The sequence below is a fragment of the Erinaceus europaeus genome, chromosome 5 (genome assembly GCF_950295315.1).
Source record: "Erinaceus europaeus chromosome 5, mEriEur2.1, whole genome shotgun sequence".
Taxonomy (NCBI): domain Eukaryota; kingdom Metazoa; phylum Chordata; class Mammalia; order Eulipotyphla; family Erinaceidae; genus Erinaceus; species Erinaceus europaeus.
Window position 1 is genome coordinate 94408702 of NC_080166.1, and position 24912 is coordinate 94433613.

A 24912-nucleotide genomic window follows, 5' to 3' on the forward strand; every position below is an offset into this window, starting at 1 on the left:
AAAAAGTGATACTGAAATATATTTTAACAAAAAATCTGTTAATCTAAAAGTCAGAGGCTATTCTGGAAATAAACTTACTCACTGGGAGAGGGGTTGAACTGAATGATCTATTATGGTTTTGCATACCAATATTTGACATTTTTGCAGTTGGATTATAAAACAAAATAGTATTTTAAAAGAGCCCATATGATGATATTTTCCAGGAGGCAATAAAAAAGTTATGAAAACTATATTGGTAGAATAGCTATAGAAATGTGAACAATAAGCACAAGTCTTGAAGAAATAACAAATTACATTTCACTGAAGGAAAGACAAATTTAAATATTTTATAAAGAGGTGCAAGAAAAGTATCAGACATCCTGCTTGCTTTAAAAATTACATGGGAACAAGTAAAACCAGATTCAGGGACAAGAGGAAGTTTGAAATGATTGTTTCTAGTATGAAATGATTGTTTCAAGTGCAGGATTATGACAACATTGTTATTTGCATCAAAACATCCATTAAATGTTTGAGGATCAGGATGACTTTCAGGTGATCATCAGGACTAGAAATGTGGATTTGAAATGTTTTCTACAGAAAGCTAACACTTAGAGTGGCAACTTATTAAAATATGTTATTTGTGGAAGGTAGCAGAAATATGAGTATTTTTCATAGGTAAGGAAATGGAGTGAATGAATGGGGGTAGTGATTAAAACAGAATATGCATCAGTAAGTAAAACAAAAGACCAAACATTAGAATACCAGGCAACTAAGCAAAATGTAAGTTCTAAGTACATTTCAAAAATTTAAAGAAATGGTGGGGGTAGATAGCATAATGGTTGTGCAAAGAGACTCTTGAGGCTCCAAAGTCCCAGGTTCAATCCCCTGACCACTGTAAGCCAGAGCTGAGCAGTGCTCTGGTAAAAATAATAAATAAATAAATAATAAAATTTTTAAAATCTTGGAGCTGAGGACAAAAGAAAAATTTGAAAAGGAGTTAGGAACTGGCAATCTTTATGTTCACACCCTGCCTTTTATTTGTCCCTTCCCATCTCTGAAGTCCTCTCTCAGGAAGGGCTCTTCAGTGGCCCCAGTTTCACCAATTCAACTGAGAAGTGTTATTTCCCAAAGAGAATTAAAGATAAGCTTTATGAAACTCTCTCTTTCTATTGACCAGAAAGTGACTGTTTTATTATTACTATTATTTCTTCTTATTTTCATAATTAGATCTTGACCCTTTCCCACCTGAGGAACGCCCTGAGGTCAGAGTGAAAGAAGGGAAAGGAATGGTGCTTCTCTGTGATCCCCCGTACCATTTTCCAGGTAAATGCATTTTGTCTGTGTTCAAGAAATGGAATAATCAAGTCTTCTTTTCATAAAAATAATGGGGTGCTGTGAGTTGGCACACCTGGTTGAGCACACAAGAACCTGGGTTCAAGCTCTTTGTCCCACCTGCAGGAGAGAAGCTTCAGAAGTGGTGCAACAGTGTTGCAGGTGTGTTTCTCCTTCTATACTGCACCCTCCTTTCTCAGTTTCTCTGTCCTATCTAATGAAAAGAAAGGTTAAGAAAAGATGGCCAAGAGGAAAAACAAGGAGGATTTGTTGTGCAGGCACTGAGCCCAAGAAATAACCCTAGTGATAGTAAAAAAAATTTAAAAAATAAATAATTCACTTGCTCTATCATTTGCCTAGCAATACTGGTAGGTTACACAAGATCATAGATCGATGAGAAGGATTCATCAGGCAGGTTAAAGAGGGGAAAGTAAGTTTATTGGCATTTTGTTGAATGAGACTGAATGATAAGTTGAGGAATAGTTAAAGAGGTGAGAAACTAGCTGGCATAGTACTAACTGCCACAGGTTAAGTTGTAGTTCACAACTTATATATGTATAATAGGATATTCCAAGTAAATAGAAATTCATTTAGTTTTCAGGACCATATTTTTAATATATATTATTTATTTTCTCTTTTATTGCCCTTGTTGTTTTTTTATTGTTGTAGTTATTGATGTCATTGTTGTTAAGACAGAGAGGAATGGAGAGAGGAGGGGAAGACACAGAGGGAGAAAGATAGACACCTGCAGACCTGCTTCACAGCTTGTGAAGTAAGGGGGGGCTGAAACCAGGATTCTTAAGCCTGTCCTTGTGCTTTGTGCCACATGTGCTTACCCCTCTGCGCTATATCCCAACTTCTTCGGGACCACATTCTTTGAGATTTCTCAAGTCTGTTCGCATCTGTCATATCTTGACTATCTGCTTGGTGTGGAATTGGAAATTCTTTGTCAAAGTGGTCTACTACTTAGTGTAGAGTTAGGGATTTTATTTAGTAAAGATTTCTATTGGGGGGGCATGGGCAGGCAGTGTTGTACCTGGTTAAGTGCACATAGTACTAAGCACAGGGATCTGCGTTCAAACCCCTGGCTCCCCACCTGAAGGAGAGATACTTCACAAGCAGCGAAGCAAGGAAGCAGGTCTACATGTATCTTATCTTTCTCTCTCCCTCTCAGTGTTTCTCTGTCCTATCCAATAAAAACTATAAAGAAAAAAAGGCTCCAAGAGCAGTGGATTTGTAGTGTTGGCATCAAACCCCAGCAATAACCCTAGAGGCAAATACATGAATAAATAAATAAATAAATAAATAAATAAATAAATAAAACAAATATTTCTATCAGATTAGATCACAGCTAGAATCTCATCTGTAGGAATGGTTTCTGACTCGTAGATGTCCAGTTATGCTACCCTGACATTCTTAGGCTTTGAGCTGGGCAATGACAATGTAATTACTGATTTTATACCACAGAAATTTGTACATAAATTAGACTCAGTATTTGCCTAACCTGTAAATGCCAACTATCACAGTGACAAATGTTTTATATCTTATAGTTTTAGTATTATCATATCTTACTTTAAATTGTGTGTATAGCCACACAAAGCCCTGCATATATTCTTTTTCATATATATATGATACATTTTGTAGGATATTCTGTTTATCAAATAATGGTATTTTCTCTAATCATTGTAGGTAAATGAATATTGATTTGTAAGTATAGGACATATCATTTACAATGCTATTGTAACCTTTTAGTGATAGTTACTTTCCTTGAAGAATTTCCAATTGGTGCTCCCCCTGGTACTGTGGTGTTCTTGTGCTGTGCCAGGGTTCTTACCCAGGCCAGGCACACACTTTACTGAGTTAGCTATCCCTCAGCCCATTTTTCTCATTTATGCATAGGAAAAAGATCCAGGAAGGAAATCTCATATTTCATAATCCATTACATGTTTCTATGGATTTGGGTGCTCCACAGTTTCTTACAAAGGGAAAAATTAAACTCCCATTCACACGAGTTTTTATAATAGTACAGATGTATACCAATTTTATAATAATGTTTGAATCCTAATATACTATAGGGAGTTTATCAAATATTAGATAAATGAGAATATGAATGTAAATTAGTGTGTTCATTGAATTGATAAATGTCTGGTTGTTACTGTTTTAGGAAAAGCTAAAATTACCTATTTTGCATTGTATTAAATTACAATCAGTAGTTCATGAATGCCTAAGGGAAAATTTTTTACCCTTCAGAAATGAGAAAATGGGGCTGGATGGTAGCACAGTGGGTTAAGCACACATTGCGCAAAGTGCAAGGGCCTGAGTAAGGATTCCGGTTCGAGCTGCCAGCTCCCCACCTGCAGGGAGATTGCTTCACAAGTGGTGAAGCAGGTCTGCAGGTGTCTATCTTTCTCTCCTCCTTTCTGTCTTCCTCTCTTGATTTCTCTCTGCCCTATCCAACAACAACAATAGCTATGACAACTATAATAACTACAATAAGGGCAACAAAATGGGAAAGATGGCCTCCAGGAGCAGTGTATTCATAGTGCAAGCACCGAGCCCCAGTGATAACCCTGGATGAAAAAAAAAAAAGATATGAGAAAAAAATTAGTGGTTTGTCCTGGAGGCGATATAGTGGATAAAGTGGATAAAACACTGGACTCTCATGTGTGAGTTCCTGAATTTGACCCTTACCATAATATGCGCCAGAATAATGCTTTGGTTCTCTCCACTCATCTTTCTAATCTATAAATAAACTTTTAAGAAAAAAAGAAAAGAAATATAATACTTTTTTGTCATTATAACCATTAGAATTGATTTGTTGTATTTCACAAAAAGACCATATATTTGTATAATGAAGGAAAGGATACAGAAAAAAGTCCATTATTCAAATGATGGGTACCATTTACAAAATACAGAATCCATAATGAAACATATGTGTACATTTTAATTAAGAATAGAAATATTTTCTATATTTATTTATTTTAGATACAGAGAGAAATTTAGGAGGGAGAGACAGAGAAGAAGGGTTAGAGACACACCTGTGGCATTGCATCACCACTTATGAAGCTTCCTTCTGCATATGAGGACCAGGGCCTTGAACCTTGCATCTTGTGCATGGTAACATGTGCTCAACTAGGTGCGCCACCACCAAGCCCCCAGATAGTAATATTCTTTAAAAAAAAAAAACTAACTTCCTTCTTGTTAATTATTGAGAAGGAATCTCAATAGATTGTAAAGATCAACAAAAATAAACACAAAATGGAAGGACATTCTAAAGAATATATGTGTTCACAGTATAACTTACTATGAATTTCATTCTAAACAGCTTGAAATATCGTTCATGGTGTCAAAGGACTGTAGTGATTCATTTGATAGTTTATTTCTGTTCTGTTGAGGTTAATTAGAAAGGAAGGAACTCTTTTTTACTCTAAAAATTTTTGCAAATTATGGGCTGGGTGGTGATGCTCCTGGTTGAGCACACATGTTATTATGTATAAGGATCTGGGTTCAAAACCATGGTGCCCACCTGCAGGGGGGGAAGTTCCAATAGTAGCGAAGCAGTGCTGCAAGTGTCTCGCTTTATCTTCTCTGTATCTCCTTTCTCAACTTCTTTTTTATTTCTTTTACTATCTTTATTTATTCATTGGATAGAGACAGCCAGAAATTGTGAGGGAAAGGGGAGATAGAGACAGGGAGAGACAGAGAGAATCCTGCAGCACTACTTAACCACTTGCAAAGCTCTCCCCCTGCAGGCGGGAACTGGGGACTCAAACCCAAGTCCTTGCATATTGTAACTAACATGTGTGCCATCACACTACCAAGTCAAAAGAAACGAAGAGAAGAGAAGAGAAGAGAAGAGAAGAGAAGAGAAGAGAAGAGAAGAGAAGAGAAGAGAAGAGAAGAGAAAAGAAAAGAAAAGAAAAGAAAAGAAAAGAAAAGAAAAGAAAAGAAAAGAAAAGAAAAGAAAAGAAAAGTGGTGGAGGGAAGGGAGAGGGGAGATGACTGACGACTGCTAGGAGCAGTGGATTCATTGGCACAGGAACCAAGCTCCAGCAGTAATTCTGCTGGAAGAAAATATTTGCAAATTATTCATCTATGGAATATTTCAAGAGTATATATTATTTAGCAAGGCTGGATAAATAATTTCAAAGTAATATAATAAACCTGACCAAAAACACTGCAGTGGGCCAAAAAAAAAATTTGGCCAATACTTGAGGCAAAGGAAAGAAATCGCAGACATTTGTCAATAAAAGGAGCGTTTCTTAAACAGATACTCTTGTTTCTCCTAAAATATTGATTTACATTAATTCTTAAGTCAGTCAGCACAAAGTAGGTGTTGATGATTTTCAGATTCCAATATTATCTCGGTCCTCCTCATACATCTGTTTTGAGTGAGGCACATAAAATGTTTTAGGTTTAAAATAAACTGAGTAATAGAGTGATAAAATAGCCAGACCAGAGTGTTATGAATTCTTGAATTAAAATATAGGTCCAAATATTCTCATAAATGTGGTGTACTTAGACTATTCTGACTATATTTGTATATGGCTATATTGAAAACATTATGTTGTTAATAAAAAAAAAAGTGACATCGACCAGTCAACGCCCATGTTCAGCGGGGAAGCAATTACAGAAGCCAGACCTTCCACCCTCTGCAACCCACAACGACCCTGGATCCATACTCCCAGAGAGATATAGAATGGGAAGGCTATCAGGGGAGGGGATGGGATATGGAGATCGGGTTATGGGAATTGTGCAGAATTGTACCCCTCTTATTCTATGGTTTTGTTAATGTTTCCTTTCTTAAATTAAAAAAAAGTGGCAAAGAAATTTTTACTTTGATATCATGCTTATTGTAGGTAATAATAGAAATCATTGAGAGATACCGATTTTTAGGTGACAATAGAAAAAAGTGTTTCAAATTAGGCAGTTTCACAGTCTCTTTTAGGATGTACTATAAATATTCTTGTGTATCAAAAGTATATGACATTTTTATTCATTTTAAGAATCCAATCTGGCAATTTAAATATTCTCTTCAAATTTTTCCTATTCTTATTTTTGTCTGGCTTTTATCTGATTCTAAATTAGAATATGAATAAACATAGAATGATAGATGCACTCTTAGAAAGATATATGTTAAAAATTATAACACTGAGGGGAGACTATGATGGTTTAAATTTTTTTAATTTTATTTATTTATTTATTTATTTATTTTTCATTTATAAAAAGGAAACACTGACAAAACCATAGGATAAGAGGGGTACAACTCCACACAATTCCCACCACCAGAACTCCATATCCCATTCCCTCCCTTGATAGCTTTCCTATTCTTTATCCCTCTGGGAGTATGGACCCAAGGTCATTGTGGGATGCAGAAAGTGGAAGGTCTGGCTTCTGTAATTGCTTCCCACTGAACATGGGTGTTGACAGGTTGATCATACTCCCAGCCTGCCTCTCTGTTTCCCTAGTGGGGCAGGGCTCTGGGGAATTGGAGCTCCGGGACACATTGGTGGGGTTGTCTGTCCAGGGAAGTCTGGTCAGCATCATGGTAGCATCTGGAACCTGGTGGTTGAATAAAGAGTTAACATATAAAGCCGAACAAATTGTTAATATATAAACAAATTGAGTTAACATATAAAGCCAAAAAAAAAATCATGAACCTAAAGGCTGGAATAGTGCAGATGAAAAGTTGGGGGGTAGTCTTCATTTTGTAGATAGCTAGTAGGCATGTTTTAGTTATATTCCAAAGGGCCTGTGGCTATACTGGTTTAAATTTTATCTCTCTTTTTACTTTATTTGTATTTTCTATCAACCATTTTAATTGACTACTTTTGTACTAAATTTTTTAAAATTATATAGGAGAATAATAATATTAACTTCATTCTCTGATACTGCATATTGATGGAGAAAATTATATACCCAACCTAAAGGATTCCTTTGTTATTACTCCCTAGGTTTTTCGGATTTTTTAGGAGGGAGTCATCACCATGCCTTCACTGCTCTAGGGATTGGGGGGAATCGTCACCATGTCTGTACCACTCTAGGCATACTGAAAAACAGAGAGAGAGAGAGAGAGAGAGAGAGAGAGAGAGAGAGAGGGAGAGAGAGAGAAGCCACAAGAGGGACTGGATTTCCCTCCAATTCTTTGGGGGTCCAGGCTTGAATCTGGGTCACATGAGGAATAAAGCAAGCTCACTAGCCCAGTGAATTATTTTGCTAACCCTTGAAAATGTGCAAATCTTTTATATTTTTGTAATGACGGTCTCTATAGCACTCTTTTGGCAGTTTTTACAGCCACTGTGATTTCCCTAATGTAAAAATGTGGTGTCATAATTATACAAGTTTTAAAATATATTGACATTCCAATAACTTGCATTTAAAATTTTATCTAACTTAACCCAAGATAGTTATTCTTTTTTTATCATAGTAGCTGAATTTTATTTATTTATTTATTTATTTTAAATGCGTAATATTTTCCAGTCTTCCAGATAACAGTACAACCCCCACTAGGTTCTCCTCTGCTATCATGTACCTAAATTTTAAATTACAACAAATATTAGAGTGTGGTAACAGTATTTCAGAAATCCTGAGTTTGGTCTAAGGTAGAAGAAATAGGAAAAACAAGATCAGTAGGAGAACTCTACTTGGCAATATGATAGAGTTGTAGTGCACAATAAAATTATTAATATTAGGGGGCAGGGCAGTACTGTAGTAGCACACATGGCGCAAAACGCAAGGTCCTTACATATACTGAATATGCAGCACATAGAGCATTTGTAATATATTAGAAATGATATACTGTTAATAATTTTTTTGCCACCAGGGTTATTGCTGGGGCTTGATTCCAGCACTAAGAATCCACTGCTCCTGGGGGCTATTTTTCCCATTTTGTTGCCCTTATTGTGGTTGTTATTATTATTATTGTTATAGCTATTGTTGTTGGATAGGACAGAGAGAAATTGAGAGAGGAGGGGCAGACAGAGAGGGGGAGAGAAAGATAGACACCAGCAGACCTGCTTCACTGCTTGCAAAGTAAACCCCTGCAGTTGGGGAGCTGGGGGCTCGAAACAGGATCCTTACTCCAAAGGTAGTTATTCTTAAGGTGTTCCTAGTGGTAGCTGTCTTAACATATCATGGTGTTTTAGAGGAAACTCATGCTTTTTTAAAATTTTATTTATAAGAGGGAAATATTGGCAAGACTTTATGATAGGAGGGTACAGTTTCCACCCCCAAAACTCCATATCCAATCCCTTTCCATGATAATTTCCCTATTCTTTATCCCTCTGGAAGTATGGACCCAGGATCATTATGGGGTGCAGAAGGGGAACTCATGTTTTTTGAGAAGGAGGTACTGCATAGAATATGCTCATGTATATCATCGCAATGTGTAACTTCTTGAGAGTCATTCCTTCCTAAAAGCAGGAATAGGAGATAGGAAGGGAATAATGGTGGAAGAAAGAATATATTACGAGGTAATTCAGCTTCTGGCTTAAGTAACCTGCATGTGTTTACTCAGCTCAAGAAATTACCTGTGGTTAGAGTTAGCATATGATATACTTTGCAATATCTAAGAAAACTAGTAATATGTCTTTCTGCTTTTGCAGTTTCACGTGTTAATATGGCAGAATAAGTAACATAAACTAATTTCTAAATTTAAATTCTATAATTTAAAATAGAAATACAGATAGAAAAAGATATAAAACCGTAGTGCAGTTAATAACCTTTTTTTCTTTATATTTTCATTAGTGATTTAACTGTGCTTTTCAATATTATAAGACTACAGGGATATAGTTTCACAGTATACCCACCACCAAAGTTCTGCGTTCACCTCTTATAACCACCATAGTTCACACAAATTCTTAGAGAGATAGTCTGGTTACTTTTATTTTCTCAAGCTTATACACTTCAGCTATCTATATTCTACTTAAGAGTAAAAACTATCCAATTTTTTTATTACTTTACTTATTTCTCTAAACATAATCACCTCCCAATCTATCTACATTGTCAAAAATGATATGTTATCTTATTTTACCATTTTACCTGATCTTAGTAATGCAGTAGGAAAGATGGATAATGAGTCTTGGAATTATCAGACCTGGATACAAAATCCTAATTCTGTTTAAAAGTCATAAAATTCTAGCAAGTCACTTGCTATCTCTTAAGTGTCATTTAGACTGTCAATGAAATAAGAGTATTAACTGTCCATAAAATAATTTACAAAGATAGATGTAATTATTTAGCACTATGTTAACATTAGCTCTAAATATGGTAGTTTTAAGAGAAATTATGGTTTGTCTTGACCTAATTCCAAAATTGTCTCTATATCTGCCTAGATTAAATTATGTGCTATCTTATTACTGAAAAACATAATTTTTACTTTTAGAGAAAGTCTTAATATTTAGTAGCCAACTTTTTTGCTTTCTAGATGATCTTAGCTACCGCTGGCTTCTAAATGAATTTCCTGTATTTATCACAATGGACAAACGAAGATTCGTGTCTCAGACAAATGGCAATCTCTACATTGCAAATGTGGAGGCATCCGATAAAGGCAATTATTCTTGTTTTGTATCCAGCCCTTCTATAACAAAGAGTGTATTCAGCAAATTTATCCCACTCATCCCACTACCGGAACGTAAGTATGTTATTTGTTTCTTTCTGTTTCTTTAAGGTGGTCTGCTTACAGTAATGATAATATCTAACTGGCTACTCAGGTACAGTTTGAAATTGTATCTTTCTTAGCTTGTCAAATAAAGAAAATTTATATCATAAAAGTGGTTGATTTTGGACTAAGTTGCTTCTAGTTCAGTGACCAGTAAGTTGTTTCATTATCCAATTATCAGATACAACGGCTATCACCAGCATCTGTTTTTTGTTTGTTTGTTTGTTTTTTGGTTCATGAACATTTCTCCTTTTTAGTAAGCACAGAAGAGAGAACAAATAATTTAATCAGAATAAAACATAGTGATTACATGTCGTTTTCGACGGGTTAGGTTGTTTTCTCCGGGCTGGCTTCACGGGCGGGTAACAGACGACCAGGGACTCATAGTTGAGCTGTAGGCAGTATCTCTTTATTCATGCAGGACGCAGCACAATCTAAGACGAGCTAAGCTAAACTCAAGGTAAAGTACTCTAAAACTCACAATGCTGTCTTTATATATACTTGCCAAGTAGGGTGGAAACAGGGTGTGACATAGAGAGGGTGGAGAGAAAAGTGACTGGTGACAATCAGAGTGTGACAAGGAGAGGATCAGGGTGTGACAAGGAGGGGGGGTGGAGCAAAAACATATCATGAAACAGTGGGGATTGAACCAATGCCCTGGAGGGAGGTACTTGTTAACAGCGGTTATATAAATAGAATGAAGTGGTTATGTAAATAGAATAGTGTTAAGCAGGGGGGATTTAAACCAAATGAAACAGAAAGGGTCTCATGCATACCAACAATTCCCCCTTTCTTTTTAACTAATGGCCATTGTGGAGTGAACAGAAACGTATATCGTACAGGCGTTTTCAAAATAACTGGCATAAGACATGGAAAACAAAATAGGCGAACAGCAATAACCAGTGTGATGCCAAGTGGAGCTTTTCTTGCCTCAAAGGGCAAGGCCTAGCAGGTGAAAGGGCATTTCTTGCCTCTGGGAACGCTTCATGCCTCTGGGGGCATCTCTTGCCTCAAAGGGTGTTTCCTGCCTCTGTGGGCATCTCTTGCCTCTTGGGGCGCTTCATGCCTCTGTGGGAATAACCTAATAAGGAGGGGGAGTTTTCTGCCTCTGGGACAGAGCCTGCAGGCGAGGGGACATGGTCTATAAAGTCTCAAGGCAATTGGCTGAAGTTAGTCTTTGAGAAACACAGCTGTGTGTACCAGTAAGTCCGATGGAGGTGTCAGTCCAAAGTAGCTGACCACAGAAGAAAATGCTGGAGGATGAAACGCTGCACGTCTGTCTCGATGGGGAATGTTGGCCACCAGAATTCTGCTTTTCTGTAGAGAGTGAGCTTTCGAGTCTGTGAATCTGTTTCTTCAGGTCGTGCCAGGTCACATTATTGGTTTCCGGGGGCGATGTCAGAGAACAGGGGTCCAAATGGATTTCCGGGAATTCCATTTGAGTAGATGCTTTTTCATGTGAAGACTTGACAGCTGAAATTCACTTACTTGTCAAACAAAACTTGTAGCAGATTAGAAGTTTACTATCATTGATAACTCCATTATAATTGGAAGTCCTTTCTAGTATCATTTCAAGGTTGTTAAAACACTTTAAACTCAATAAAATGTGGAAAGGTAAACAGAAGAACCACGGTTAAAAGCCTTAGGCATGATAATAATTAACATAATCATTGCACTATCTGCCCCACCCATAACTCATACAGTTTTCAGGATTAAACGTTTCAGATTCATGTCAAGACGTAAAAGAGAAATCATAGGAGGGAAAAAACAATTTTTGAATTGTTTCTGGATGTCTCTAGAAATCATGGCTGCGTCCAGCATTTTTTTTTTTAAGTCAATGTCAAACAAAAATTCAGTCATTCAAATCATTCTCTTATGAAACGCAACTTGAACCAGATTATCAAGATCTCACCATGTAGGATTAAGAATCCCCGGAGGGTGACCTAGTTCAAAAAGCTCCTCGAAATTCCATTTAGGGTGCTTCGGACTGTTCCTGCTGGATTGCTTCAGGCACCCATTTTTAAAAGTGTCTTCCCATCGAAGAAAGAATCCAATCAGGAGAGTAGAACTAACCACGTGTCTCCATACTTGGGAACTGCCAGGGTACTGGAGAATGCTCTTCAAATTAGAGTAGTCCTTCTCCACGGGGAACATTCGAGAAGAAGTCCAGAAAGTCCCAGGGGAAATCCCCATGCATATCCCAAGTTCTATGATCACAGTCATAAAGAACCAAATTGTGGCCCGGAGCAAAATGTAGTCCTTTTCCTCAGGAAACATGGGAGAGGGAATCCAGAAAGTCCAAGGAGAAATCTCCGTGCATCTCCCAGGCTCTATGATCCCGGTCATAAGAAACCAAAGTTCCCAGTCAGGGAACCGAAATGTGGCCCAGAGTAAAATGTTCCAGAGACAGACTAACTGTCTCATGATGAAACAGTAGAGGCTTTGGCAAACCTCTTCGTAAGTAAAAGAGAAGACCATAGTGCATAGGTAGGCAAAGTCTTCACTTATCTGGGAGTTGCGCAGGTCTGGCCCCACGTTGGGCGCCATATGTCGTTTTCGACGGGTTAGTTTGTTTTCTCCGGGCTGGCTTCACGGGCGGGTAACAGACGACCAGGGACTCATAGTTGAGCTGTAGGCAGTATCTCTTTATTCATGCAGGACGCAGCACAATCTAAGACGAGCTAAGCTAAACTCAAGGTAAAGTACTCTAAAACTCACAATGCTGTCTTTATATATACTTGCCAAGTAGGGTGGAAACAGGGTGTGACATAGAGAGGGTGGAGAGAAAAGTGACTGGTGACAATCAGAGTGTGACAAGGAGAGGATCAGGGTGTGACAAGGAGGGGGGGTGGAGCAAAAACATATCATGAAACAGTGGGGATTGAACCAATGCCCTGGAGGGAGGTACTTGTTAACAGCGGTTATATAAATAGAATGAAGTGGTTATGTAAATAGAATAGTGTTAAGCAGGGGGGATTTAAACCAAATGAAACAGAAAGGGTCTCATGCATACCAACAATTACAGGGCTGGGGAAACATTGTAGTGGTTATTCAAAAGACTTTCATGCTTGAGGCTCCAAGGTCTCAGGTTCAAGTTCCAGTACCACTAAAAGCCAGAGCTGAGCACTGTGCTCTGGTCTCTCTGTCTTTTTCTCTGTATCTCTCTCTCTCTCTCTTTCTCTATTAAAATTTTTCTATTAAAATAAAAAAATTAACTTAGTGATTTGCCTGAAATTGCCATATTCTCTATCTACTTTGAACAAGTGGTTTTGTTCCTTCAGACCATTTATTTTTCTTTTAACTTGTATTTCATGATACTTTGTGTCTATTTGTCTTTTTAGCCTCATACATTATAACACATAGTCACATTGTAGCTTCAATTTATTTTGTCATTTTGATACTGTTAATTCAGAAACTAAAAGTCTATTATATCTTTTAGGACTGATGTATGGATATATGATGCTAAGTGTGTATATTGATAAACAAAGTGTTATCTAAAGAGTTGTTTTTCTCTTTTCACATCTATTTCCCTCTTTTTGGTTTGTTTTACTCTTTATTTTTTCTCTTCTTTTTTTTTTTTTAATTTTTTACTTATAAAAAGGAAACATTGACTAAACCATAGGATAAGAGGAGTACAACTCCACACATTTCCCACCACCAGAACTCTGTATCCCATCCCCTCCCCTGATATCTTTCCTATTCTTTAACACTCTGGTAGTATGGATCCAAGGTCATTGTGGGATGCAGAAGGTGAAATGTCTGGCTTCTGTAATTGCTTCCCCGCTGAACATGGGCATTTACAGTTCGATCCATACTCCCAGCCTGCCTGTCTCTTTCCCTAGTGGGGAAGGGATCTGGGGAAGTGGAGTTCCAGGACACACTGGTGCGGTTGTCTGTCTAGGGTAGTCTGATCGGCATCATAGTAGCATCTGGAACCTCGTGGTTGAAAAGAGAGTTAACATACAAAGCCATACAAATTGTTAATCAATTATGGACCTAAAGGCTGGAATAGTGCTGATGAAGAGGTGGAGTGTCCTCCATTTTGTAGATAGCTAGTAGGCATATTTTAGTGATATTCAAAAGGTCCTGTGGCTATACTCGTTTTTTTTTTTTTTTTCTTTTTCTATTTTCCCCTGAGCCTGAAATCTGTTATGCCAGTAGATCCAAGTTTTGGACAGACAGCAGAAAATTGAGAGTAAAGGGGAGATAGAGAGGGAGAAAGATAGATACATGCAGCAGCACTGCTTCACCACTTGTGAAGCTTTCTCCCTACAGGTGGGGACTGAGGACTTGAACCCAAGTCCTTGTACATTGTAACATGTGCACTCAACCAGGTGAGCCACCACCTAGTCCTTCTATTTCCCTAGTTCCTACTTACTTCCTTTTTTTTTTTTTTTGTTTGCCTCCAGGGTTATTGCTGGTGTTTGGTGCCTGCACCACGAAGCCAGTGCTCCTGGAGGCTATTTTTTCCCTTTTGTCGCTCTTGTTGTTTAATCATTGTTGTGGTTATTATTATTGTTGTTGTTGTATAGGACAGAGAGAAATGGAGAAAGGAGAGGAAGACAGAGAGGGGGAGAGAAAGATAGACACCTGCAGACCTGCTTCACTGCTTGTGAAGTGACCCCCCCTACAGGTGGGGAGCCAGGGGCTCGAACTGGAATCCTTAAGCCAGTCCTTGCACTTTGCTCCATTTGCCCTTAACCCACTGCACTACTGCCTGACCCCCTTATTTCCCTCTTGATTTCACCTTCTGTTTTTTTCTTCTTCATTTCTTTTCTGTCTTTGTCTTGCATTCTCTTCTCTTTTTACTTCCCTTCTTACTCCTTTTCTTTCTACTTTTCTTCCCATCCTGAGTTGCATGAGACACAATAGCCTATACATCTTTAAAGACAATGATTTATTTTTATTTTTTATTTCTTTATTGGGAATTAATGTTTTACATTCAACAGTAAATACAATAGTTTGTACATGCATAACTTTCCCCAGTTTCCCATATAATAATACAACCCCCACTAGGTCCTCTATCGTCCTTCATGGACCTGTATTCTCCCCACCCACCCACCCCAGAGTCTTTTACTTTGGTGCGATATGCCAATTCCATTTCAGGTTCTACTTGTGTTTTCTTTTCTGATCTTGTTTTTCAACTTCTGCCTGAGAGTGGGTCTGGCACAGAGCCACAAATACCATAATGAGCCATTATGGATGGGTTGGGTGGGGGACATGACAATGAGCAATAGGACTCTTAGAAGCAAAGCACCAACCTTATATGTGTGAGGCACGGTGTTTGATCCCCAGCACTGGATGGAAATCAAAAATACAACTCTTTGGTTCATAGAGAGGCACTTTGCTTTCTTTATCTCATACTTATCCATGTGTGTGTGTGTGTGTGTGTGTCTGTGTGCATATCTAAATTATATGTAATTATATATATATATGTAAATGAGCCAGTATGACTAAAAAGGTTTGGTAAAATTTATTATATTATACTATATATATATATATATCCCAGTACTTGTATAACAGAAAAGCTCTTCATGTTGAAATACTTATCCTCCAAAAAATACAATGTTAAGTAAATACCATTCTGTTTGAAAATTAGTGAATGTTTGTGTTTTTCTTAACATTAGGAACAACAAAACCATATCCTGCCGATATTGTAGTTCAGTTCAAGGACATATATGCATTGATGGGCCAAAATGTAACTTTAGAGTGTTTTGCCCTTGGCAAGTGAGTATGCCTACATTTTTTATTAACATAATAAAATATATTGTTTGACAATACTTCCTGAAATGCATGATGTAAATGCTTAGCTGCAAACATCAAGTAATTGTCTTTGCTATGAGCCTTTGACTTTTTGTATCTCTTATTTCAGTCCAGTCCCTGATATCCGATGGCGCAAAGTCCTAGAACCAATGCCAAGCACAGCTGAGCTCAGCACTTCTGGAGCTGTTCTTAAGATCTTCAATATTCAGCTAGAAGATGAGGGAACATATGAGTGTGAGGCTGAAAACATCAGAGGGAAGGACAAACATCAAGCAAGAATTTATGTTCAAGGTAGATAGTATTTCATCTTTTTTTTGTAAGTTTTATCATCTTATTTAAATCCATTTATGTACTTGAAAAACTTACAGAACAATTAATAGTTGTAGAAGTCATATGTTTAATATAGAGTTAGCAATGGGTTGATAGTAATGTCATTGATAATTTTCAGAAGTTCAATTAAGATATTATTTTGCCTTATCGTTCTCTTTGTTCAATACCATTTATTTCTTTAAGGACATACGTTTTGCATTACGATTTAGTTCTAGACTATAGTTCTGGGGACCAAGAGGTAATGCAGTCCATATGATGCCCTGGGTTTGATGCCCAATAGGGCACATGAGCACCATAGACAGCATGAAAGGAGACTAGTGAATGACAGAGTGGTACTGTGAAGTTTCTCTCTCTCTCTCTTTTCGCTCACAAGGAAAATAATTTTAAGAAGCATGAAAAAGGTAGCCCATGGAAGCCACTTAATTATTATCACACATGCCAAAGTCCCTGTTTTTGTTTTTTTTTTTTTGTCTCTGGACACACACACACACACACACACACACACACACACACACACACACACACAGGTTAAGAGCACTACTCTGGTGTATGCAGTGCTGGGATCAAACCTGAGGCACTGTATTTGCAAGTCCTGCATTCTACCTGCTGAATCGCTTCCATATCTGCTCTCATACTGATTTTGAAATGCATAATGACCAATATATTTTACAAAAGGTCAACTAAATACACTATTCAACCTCGAGATTTTTAAAAATTTTATTAGTGTGTTAATGGTTTGCAGTATTCTCCTAAATGCATAGGAACAGCTTCTCATCTCCCCTTGATTGGTGTCTAGGAGACATAACAGGACCACAATGACTCCTTATCCTGTTCCTTTTCTTCTTTACCCAGAGACCTTTGCTTTGATGCAATATACCATACCCAGTCCAAGTTTCACCTTATGTCCTCCCTTGTTGTCCTTTATTCTTAAGTTATAGCTTTAAGTGAGACCATTTGGTATTGGTCTTTCTCTTTATGGCTTATTTTATTCAACATTATGTCTTCAAATTCTGACCCTGATATTACAAAGAAGATGACCTCATCATTTTGAACAGCTGTATAATACTTCATTGTGTATATGTACCATACTTCTTTAGCCATTTATCTGTCATTGGGCATTTGGAATGCTTCCAAGTCTGAGCTGTTATAATCTGTATTGTGTTGAACATTGGTTGCCAGGATAGCCTGAGGGTGCTTCTTCCCGAGTAAGTGCTCTCTGGGTTGGAGAGAACTCGACTGAAGCCAACTTAGGCTGCTGTGTGGGAGAGGGATCAGGAACTTGTGCCAGGCTAACGCAGGAAAGAGACTCTGGGACTCTCAGAGCCAGAAGGCAATTCAATGTTTAATCAGAAGAGAAACTGTATTTATACTCGCCAAGAAGGAAATAGTAGGGTGGAAAACAGGATGTGACATAGAGAGGGTGGAACAAAAAAAAGAGTGCAAACTAGTGGTGGAAAACAGGGTGTGAATAGGAGAGGGATCTGAAGGAAAAGAGAGTTTGAACCAGTGGGGATTAAATGCCCTGTAGCCAGGGCGGTTCCCACATAAAACAGTGATTATGTAAATAGACCACAGTGTTAAGCAGGGGGGAGCTGGTGCACTGCCCACCAGTTTTTATGCATAGTTCTTTTGTGATAGGTATTTTTGTTTTCCCTGGGGAAAATCCCTAAGAAAAGAATGGCTCAGTCATAAGGTAGGTGCATTTCTAGAGTTCCAAACTACTTTCCAAAGGATCAGACCAATTTATATTCCCACCAGCAATGTAGGAGACTTCCTTTCTCCCCACAACCTCTCCAACAATTGGTTTTTCTATCCTTTCTAATGTGTGATATTCTAACAAGTGTACTACACTTGGTCTTAGCCAAAATGCCGAGAAGCAATTCTCACAGGTGTAAAGTGGTATCTAACTGTTGTTTTTATTTTCATTTCCATGATCTTCATTGACTTTGAGCATTTTTCATATGTCTGTTGGCCCTTTGGATCTCTTCTTTATAGAAAATTCTGCACATACCTTATCCCTATTTTTCAATGGGGTTGTCTTTTTTTTTTTTCTGAGTTTGGTAAATTATTTGTGTATTTTATTTTTAGCATATCCTGAGTGGGTTGAACATATCAATGACACAGAGGTGGACATTGGCAGTGACCTCTATTGGCCTTGTATTGCCACAGGGAAGCCCATCCCTACAATCCGATGGCTGAAAAATGGTTATGCGGTATGTATGTATATCCAGTAGTTTGGATAGTTCTTCAGTCCACATTCTGGTGACATGTCCAGATGGTTGGGATAAATTTCATAGCAGCATTGATAGGGTTGAAGCTACCTGGGTTCTGAAATAAAATGTTGGCTCAGAAAAGAAAACAAAAAAATGAACAGAACTTACCTTTTTTAAACTTAAAACAATTTTCTGAATTCTTTCTCCCTTGTTATTTTTTCCTTTGTTCCTCTTTTTACCCATATTCCTACACTTCCAACTCCACTACCTGCTTTGTCCTCTGTTTCTTTCCACTGTTTCCCTGACCCCACAGAAACAGGTAAGAGCGGAGTTCCCACCTTTGGCCCTGGGAACAAGTAACAGCAGTGGGGCCCTTCTCTGCCTTCCCACTGCAATCTCCCAGCTGGGCTAAGAGGGAAAAGGTGAACTCAGCTCTGTAGGATGACTAGAACAAGAGCCACTGGGCATGGTAAGTGGGCTTTACTTTCCCTGGCCATGAAAATCTCACACACTCAGCTCAGTTAGCAATTGGGGCAGAAGTAAATGTATCTAGATTAAAAGGGAACCAATTCCAAACCTCAGTCAATGAAAGTGTTGTTGTTGAAAGTATATCACAATAATGCATTTACTTTCTTCTTTTTTCAGTATCACAAAGGGGAATTGAGGCTATATGATGTGACTTTTGACAATGCTGGGATGTACCAGTGCATAGCTGAAAATACACATGGAGCCATTTACGCGAATGCTGAGTTGAAGATTTTGGGTGAGGACCACCTCTCATTTCTATAAACATTCAACAAGAAAGCATATAGGATCTCTATAAGGCATATTTGATTATAAGTTACTGTTCGAATTGCCAAAGTTTAAACTTTGTTTTTTTGCCTATTTCCTCAAGCTGCCTCTCTTTGTAGTTGTTATTTATTCTTTATTTCATCCCTCCTTGTCATTTGTGGGTCTGTACTCTCATATCTCTCAGAACATCAACTGCCTTACTTCCTGCACTCCTCTTTCTCAGCTCAGTGAAAATCTTGCTCACTCTGACAATTCAGTTCTTCTGATTATATGTCATTATTCTCCTCCATTCTTTCATGTATTTATTTCATATTATTACTTACTTATATTATTGTCATTACCATAATAATTACTGACATTATTATGATCATCATTATTTTAGATAGATGTTGAACCCATGGCCTCATACCATTGAACTGCATCCCCAGTCGTTGGAAGTTACTATTTTTTGGCATTGACACAAATTTCTGGATATTTTCTTTTCCATACCCCATTGATTATCAATAATTCTATAATTTATATCTCTGATCCAGATTTTTATTCTCAGTATTGAAAGTTTCCTGGTAGAAGTGTTCATCTGATAACATCATAACTAACCCAAACCTATAATACCTGAAGCTGAATTTCTTTTTTATTTCTTTTTAAGATTTGTATTTATTTATTCATGAAGAAAAGAGGCAGAGAGAGAGAGAGAGAAACAGACATCAGTCTGGTGCACATGATGGTGGGTACTGAACTTGGGGCCTCATGCTTGAAAGTCCAATGCTCTATCTACTAATCCACCTCCCAGATCACTGAAGCTGAATTTTTTTTTCAGCCATGTCCATTATCTTCCAATACAATACCCTGTCTTAGAGAATGATACAGTCCACTTCATTCTTTTTCTTTTATTTCTGTAATTATTTTTGTTGTTATTTATGTCATCATTATTGGATAGGACAGAGAGAAATGGAGAGTGGAGGGGAAGACACCTGCAGACCTGCTTCACCGTTTGTGAACTGATCCCCCTAAAGGTGGGGAGCTGGGCCGGAATCCTTACTCTGGTCCTTGTGCTTTGCACCACCTGTGTTTAACCCGCTGCGCTAATGCCCGACTCCCAAGTCCACTCCATTCTTTTTCCATATTACATTGGGTCAGATTTTCAAATTTTTGTTCTCCTTAATTTCCTTACAACAACTTTATTTAAGGTCGTAGTCAATCACATCCTTTTCATACCATGTGAAGTAACTGCCACCAGGCTTATCATATTGTAAATAATGAATCAAGGTAGTTAGCTGTTGTCTTCTAGAACTGAATATAAAAATACAAAGGGGTGACTCAGTATGGCCTACTGTATTCTTATTATACCTTAAGGAAAATTTTAAAATATTGTTTCCACTAAAATTGAATAACACTAAAACCCAAACTAAAAGAGAGGGGGGGAAGGGAGAGCCAGGTGGTGAGCACCTGGTTAAGTGCACACATTTTAATGTGCAAGGATCCAAGTTTGAGCGCCTGGTCTCCACCTGCAAGGGGAAAGCTTCAGGAGTGGTGAAGCAGGTCTGCAGGTGTCTGTCTCTCTTTTTCCCTCTATCTATCTTCCCCTTACCTCTCGATCTCTGGCTGTCTCTATCAAAAATATTAAGATGATTAAAAAAATCTGATAAGAAAATAGTAAAGAAAACTTCTTAAGAAAAGTTAAAACTTTCTTGATATATTTTTTTACTTATTATTGTGGCAGAAATGTATTTCATTTATTCCTCTGAATATAAAATTATTTAATAGCATAACTTACTTGTATACCAAAGAACCTTCATACCATATTATTTTGGTATGAAGTACAATGAAATAATTTTGATTCAGAGACAATATGAGGTGAATTTGAAATTTTTCTCAAATATAATCTTTCTACTTTGTTAAAATTTCTTTATTATCATATGTTGCAAATTAACATGAAAATATAATAACCTAGACTTGAGGATATATTTATATTCATGCCTAAAATCTCAACTATTTAATGACTTCTAAAGAAAGTTGTAATTTGAAAAGCTATTTAAGCAATGTTCTTGAACATCTCTAAATGTTAGGCTGAACCTATTTTTGTTTACTACCTTTATAAATAGCACTTTTCTTTCATTCATTCCCTAAATTATGTAGCTAACTTACTAATTCATCCATCAAATATCTGAGTATTTACACTATACCAGATAACTATTCATTTAATTAACACTGTAAAGAACAAAAGGCAAGAAATTCTTGTCCTCTTCTTGCTTGGAAGTAAAATGATTATTTTATTTCTTCCTAGTTTCAAAATTTATAGGCAGACTGGTCTAGATTATGTCACTAGGAATCCAGATATTATGTAATTATAAAGTTATCTAAAGGACTATAAAGAATCATTAATTTCACTTAAATTGATCTGCATCTAGAGAAATTATCATTAGGTGAATTTAGACTTTAATATATAATATTGAATTTCTTTGCATATTCTACAAATGACATGCCACCTAAAATATTTATTAAACATATACAAAATGTCCAGTGCTGGGTGTACAACATAAGTTGTTGGTTACTTAGTATTGCCAATCATCAAAGTTCAAACTGAAGGAACAGTGGGATATGGTAGATATTTTCAATAGAAGTGTGTTCCTCAGAGCAGCAGCTGCTAAAAAGATTGGGAGCTTGTTAGAAGTGGCAAGTCTCAGGCCCACCCTTGACCTCTAAACTGTCATTTTTAACTAGATCCTCAGATTATTCTGATGCACAGGCATAATTTGAGAATCAACATACTAGATGATGAAAAGTCAAGACCTGGATGAACATATACTTAGGTCTAGAAAAGGCCCCAGCAAGAATGCAGCTGAGATGATTGGAATGTGTGGAACTAAATGAATGAAATCCTCCATGGAGTCTGCATATAGACGAGGGGATTGAAAAATGAGTCAGAAAGTTGGAGGAAGTGATCCATGGAGGATCTTGCATAAAACCTTAGAACTACTCTCCTACTTGTTTTTATATAATGAGGTGATCATGAATAATAGAAGGTTTATTTACTCCTCTGTTAGCTTACTGGATCCATCCTTCCCATAGCTGTTTGTGAGCAAGTGCTGAAAGTAGGAATCTCTGTTGTTCTTGGTGTCTGCAGGATAGTTTGTGTTCAATTAGTGCTTGTATAATAAAGGATGAATTATATTTAAAGAGAAGAGTATACTTGAGAATCAGAAGGAATTAAACTCAAAGGTGAATCCTGGATCACAAAAGAGCTCACTAAATTGCCATGTATGCAACCTAGGATTGAACAAACCCCTTTCTCATTGGAGGGAGATCTGTTGCTGTGGTTTCTTTCCCTTTCTCTCTGCCTCTTTGTCTTTATTTAAAAATAAAGTGAATCCTACTTGATACACATTACTAATGGCACCTTTGACAAATCATACAATCTCAGTAGATATCAACTCTCTCATTTGTAAAGTGCAAACAGTTTAATCAAAATGTGGTTAATATCATTATGGATTTATAAGCATTTATTTGGTTATGAATGATGTTTGTAATAATAGTATAGCTATAATTAAAGAGTGAATTTTTTAAATGATCAAATTTTATTATGAATAAAACATACCCTGATAAAATTAAGTAAGATTAAAAAGTATTAGGTATGGAATATTTATTGGTCCTAGTTGACAATATATATTTTTAAATATTTATTTATTTCCCTTTGTTGCCCTTGTTGTTTTATTGTTGTAGATGATGTCCTTGTTGTTGGATAGGACAGAGAGAAATGGAGAGAGGAGGGAAAGACAGAGGGGGGAGAGAAAGACAGAAACATGCAGACCTGCTTCACTGCTTATGAAGCGACTCCCCTGCAGTTGGGGAGCCGGGGGCTCGAACCGGGATCCTTCCACCAGTCCTTGCGATTTGCGCCACCTGCACTTAACCTGCTGCACTACCGCCCGACTCCCCAGTTGACAATATTTTTAAAAGTAATCTTTTTCCACTGATGATACATCAAGAGATAATAAAATATTTTATAGCAATAGCCTGTGTTTAGCAAAAGAGAAAAAATTACCATTTATTTCCTTTTAGCTTTGGCTCCGACATTTGAAATGAATCCTATGAAAAAGAAGATCTTGGCTGCTAAAGGAGGAAGGGTTATAATTGAGTGCAAACCAAAAGCTGCACCTAAGCCCAAATTTTCATGGAGTAAAGGCACAGAATGGCTTGTCAATGGCAGTAGGTAAGCTCTGACACTAGGAATTCCAATTGCAGTTCACAACTTGAGAAATTTTGTCTCATAAATTACTTAGTTTTCATATTAGTAATGTAAAAGTTGCTTGCTACTGTAAAAAGTAGCTTTCCTTCATCACAAAAAATACTATAAGATGAAGAGAAATGCTTGGGTATCACCACAAGTGTCAGTTGTGATGAAGGGTTCATTTTTAGGATATATGCAATTTATAAGGAATTTTAGAAAATTGAGACTGAAGACTTTGATAAAATGCTTATGCCCACAGAAATGAATAATTTGGAAATCAGTAAAAGTTTACTCTAACTTATCCTTCCCTTACTAAGGATATCTTTATCCATTAGCATTTAATTTTTATGTAATTAGTATATTAAATATTTCATGAAGAAAGTTTAAAGGTGGTTTCAACATACAAGTCATTGTTCCTCATTTTAGATGTATAAAAACATTATCATTTTCTAAGAAATAAACCATCAACTGATGTTTGTGGCTTGGTTGCAAAACAGTAAGCATGCTCCTTGAACTAGCTAATCATCTATAAAACTCATGGAATAGTTCTGTGAGTTTCCTAGAAGAATTTCAGTTATGTTGAACATTAACATATGTAATAATGCCAGGATAGAAATCAGGATTATGGATGTGAAGGTGGCAAGCAAAAAAGCTCTGTGAAGTGGGTTTCCTGTACAAAGTCCTAGAGGCAAAGATAAATGTGTAAGGGGCTGCACTAATTAATATAATATGGCTTTTCTTCAGAGAAAAGTGGAATGATGATTTAAACCATGTCATCAGTAGCATTGTTCTCTGTCCTAGGAGGCTTGGATGCCAATCATAAGTAATAAAAATATGTTTCAATCTTAAGTAAAGTATTTAAAAATATTCTACAATGAGTGAAGAAAATAGATCTTCACAACCCAATAAAGTAGTTAAGATGGGCATTGTCATCCCTATTTTGATGTCTCCAAAGTCTGGAAAGCATCAAATGTCTTTATGAAAATATGCCAATGATCCACAGGCTACAAATTGAACTTGTGTCATGTTAATGTGAGGTGAATACATGTCAGTGGAATTCTCTGATTAGATGATCACACAGAATGGTTGAATATAGGACAAAAGCAAGGTCAGGGGACAAGAGATGTGGGGTTGAGACCCTGAAAACATTAAGTTCTAACATTTGTATGTTTTCTCTACTAGATGGTGAGACTAATAAATGTAACTAATAAAACTAGAAGAATCAGAGTTGAAATGTCAATTTATCCAATTTGGTTTTAAACACTAATAGTCTTTGAACAATGCAGATATCATGGTCAAAAGGCAGTCTCCTTATTTGGATACTCACTCCTGGAAAAAGCCATGGGATCAAGGACATTTGCAATAAGGGTTTTCTCATACTGTGTCTCATGGATAGTTTTCCCTAAATATTAGCATATGTTCAAAACAGAGAAAGAAATATTTGACTGCTAAAATTTTAATAAAAACCTTACTACTTGAATTTTCTTTAAAAGTTTAAGATTGTTGAATTAAATTATATTACTTGTTAGTACAATAGTCTTTAAGTCAATTTTTATTATTTTGTGCATTGATATCACAGGTATTTAAATAGCATTTTATAATAGACAATATTTCAT

At 36.9% G+C, this 24912-nt stretch overlaps 1 protein-coding gene across 4 annotated transcripts in view; it reads left to right on the forward strand.

Moving 5' to 3' along the window:
* The window catches only part of CNTN1 (contactin 1), a 340636-nt gene that overhangs the window by 185660 nt on the left and 130064 nt on the right, over positions 1 to 24912 (forward strand). For all 4 annotated transcript variants that reach the window (XM_007531154.3, XM_060191553.1, XM_060191554.1 and 1 more), the window contains 7 exons: positions 1207 to 1302; positions 9737 to 9943; positions 15598 to 15697; positions 15843 to 16024; positions 18152 to 18276; positions 18922 to 19039; positions 23128 to 23278. In XM_007531154.3, coding sequence (XP_007531216.2) covers positions 1207 to 1302; positions 9737 to 9943; positions 15598 to 15697; positions 15843 to 16024; positions 18152 to 18276; positions 18922 to 19039; positions 23128 to 23278 — 979 coding nt within the window. The remainder of the gene's footprint in view (positions 1 to 1206; positions 1303 to 9736; positions 9944 to 15597; positions 15698 to 15842; positions 16025 to 18151; positions 18277 to 18921; positions 19040 to 23127; positions 23279 to 24912) is intronic.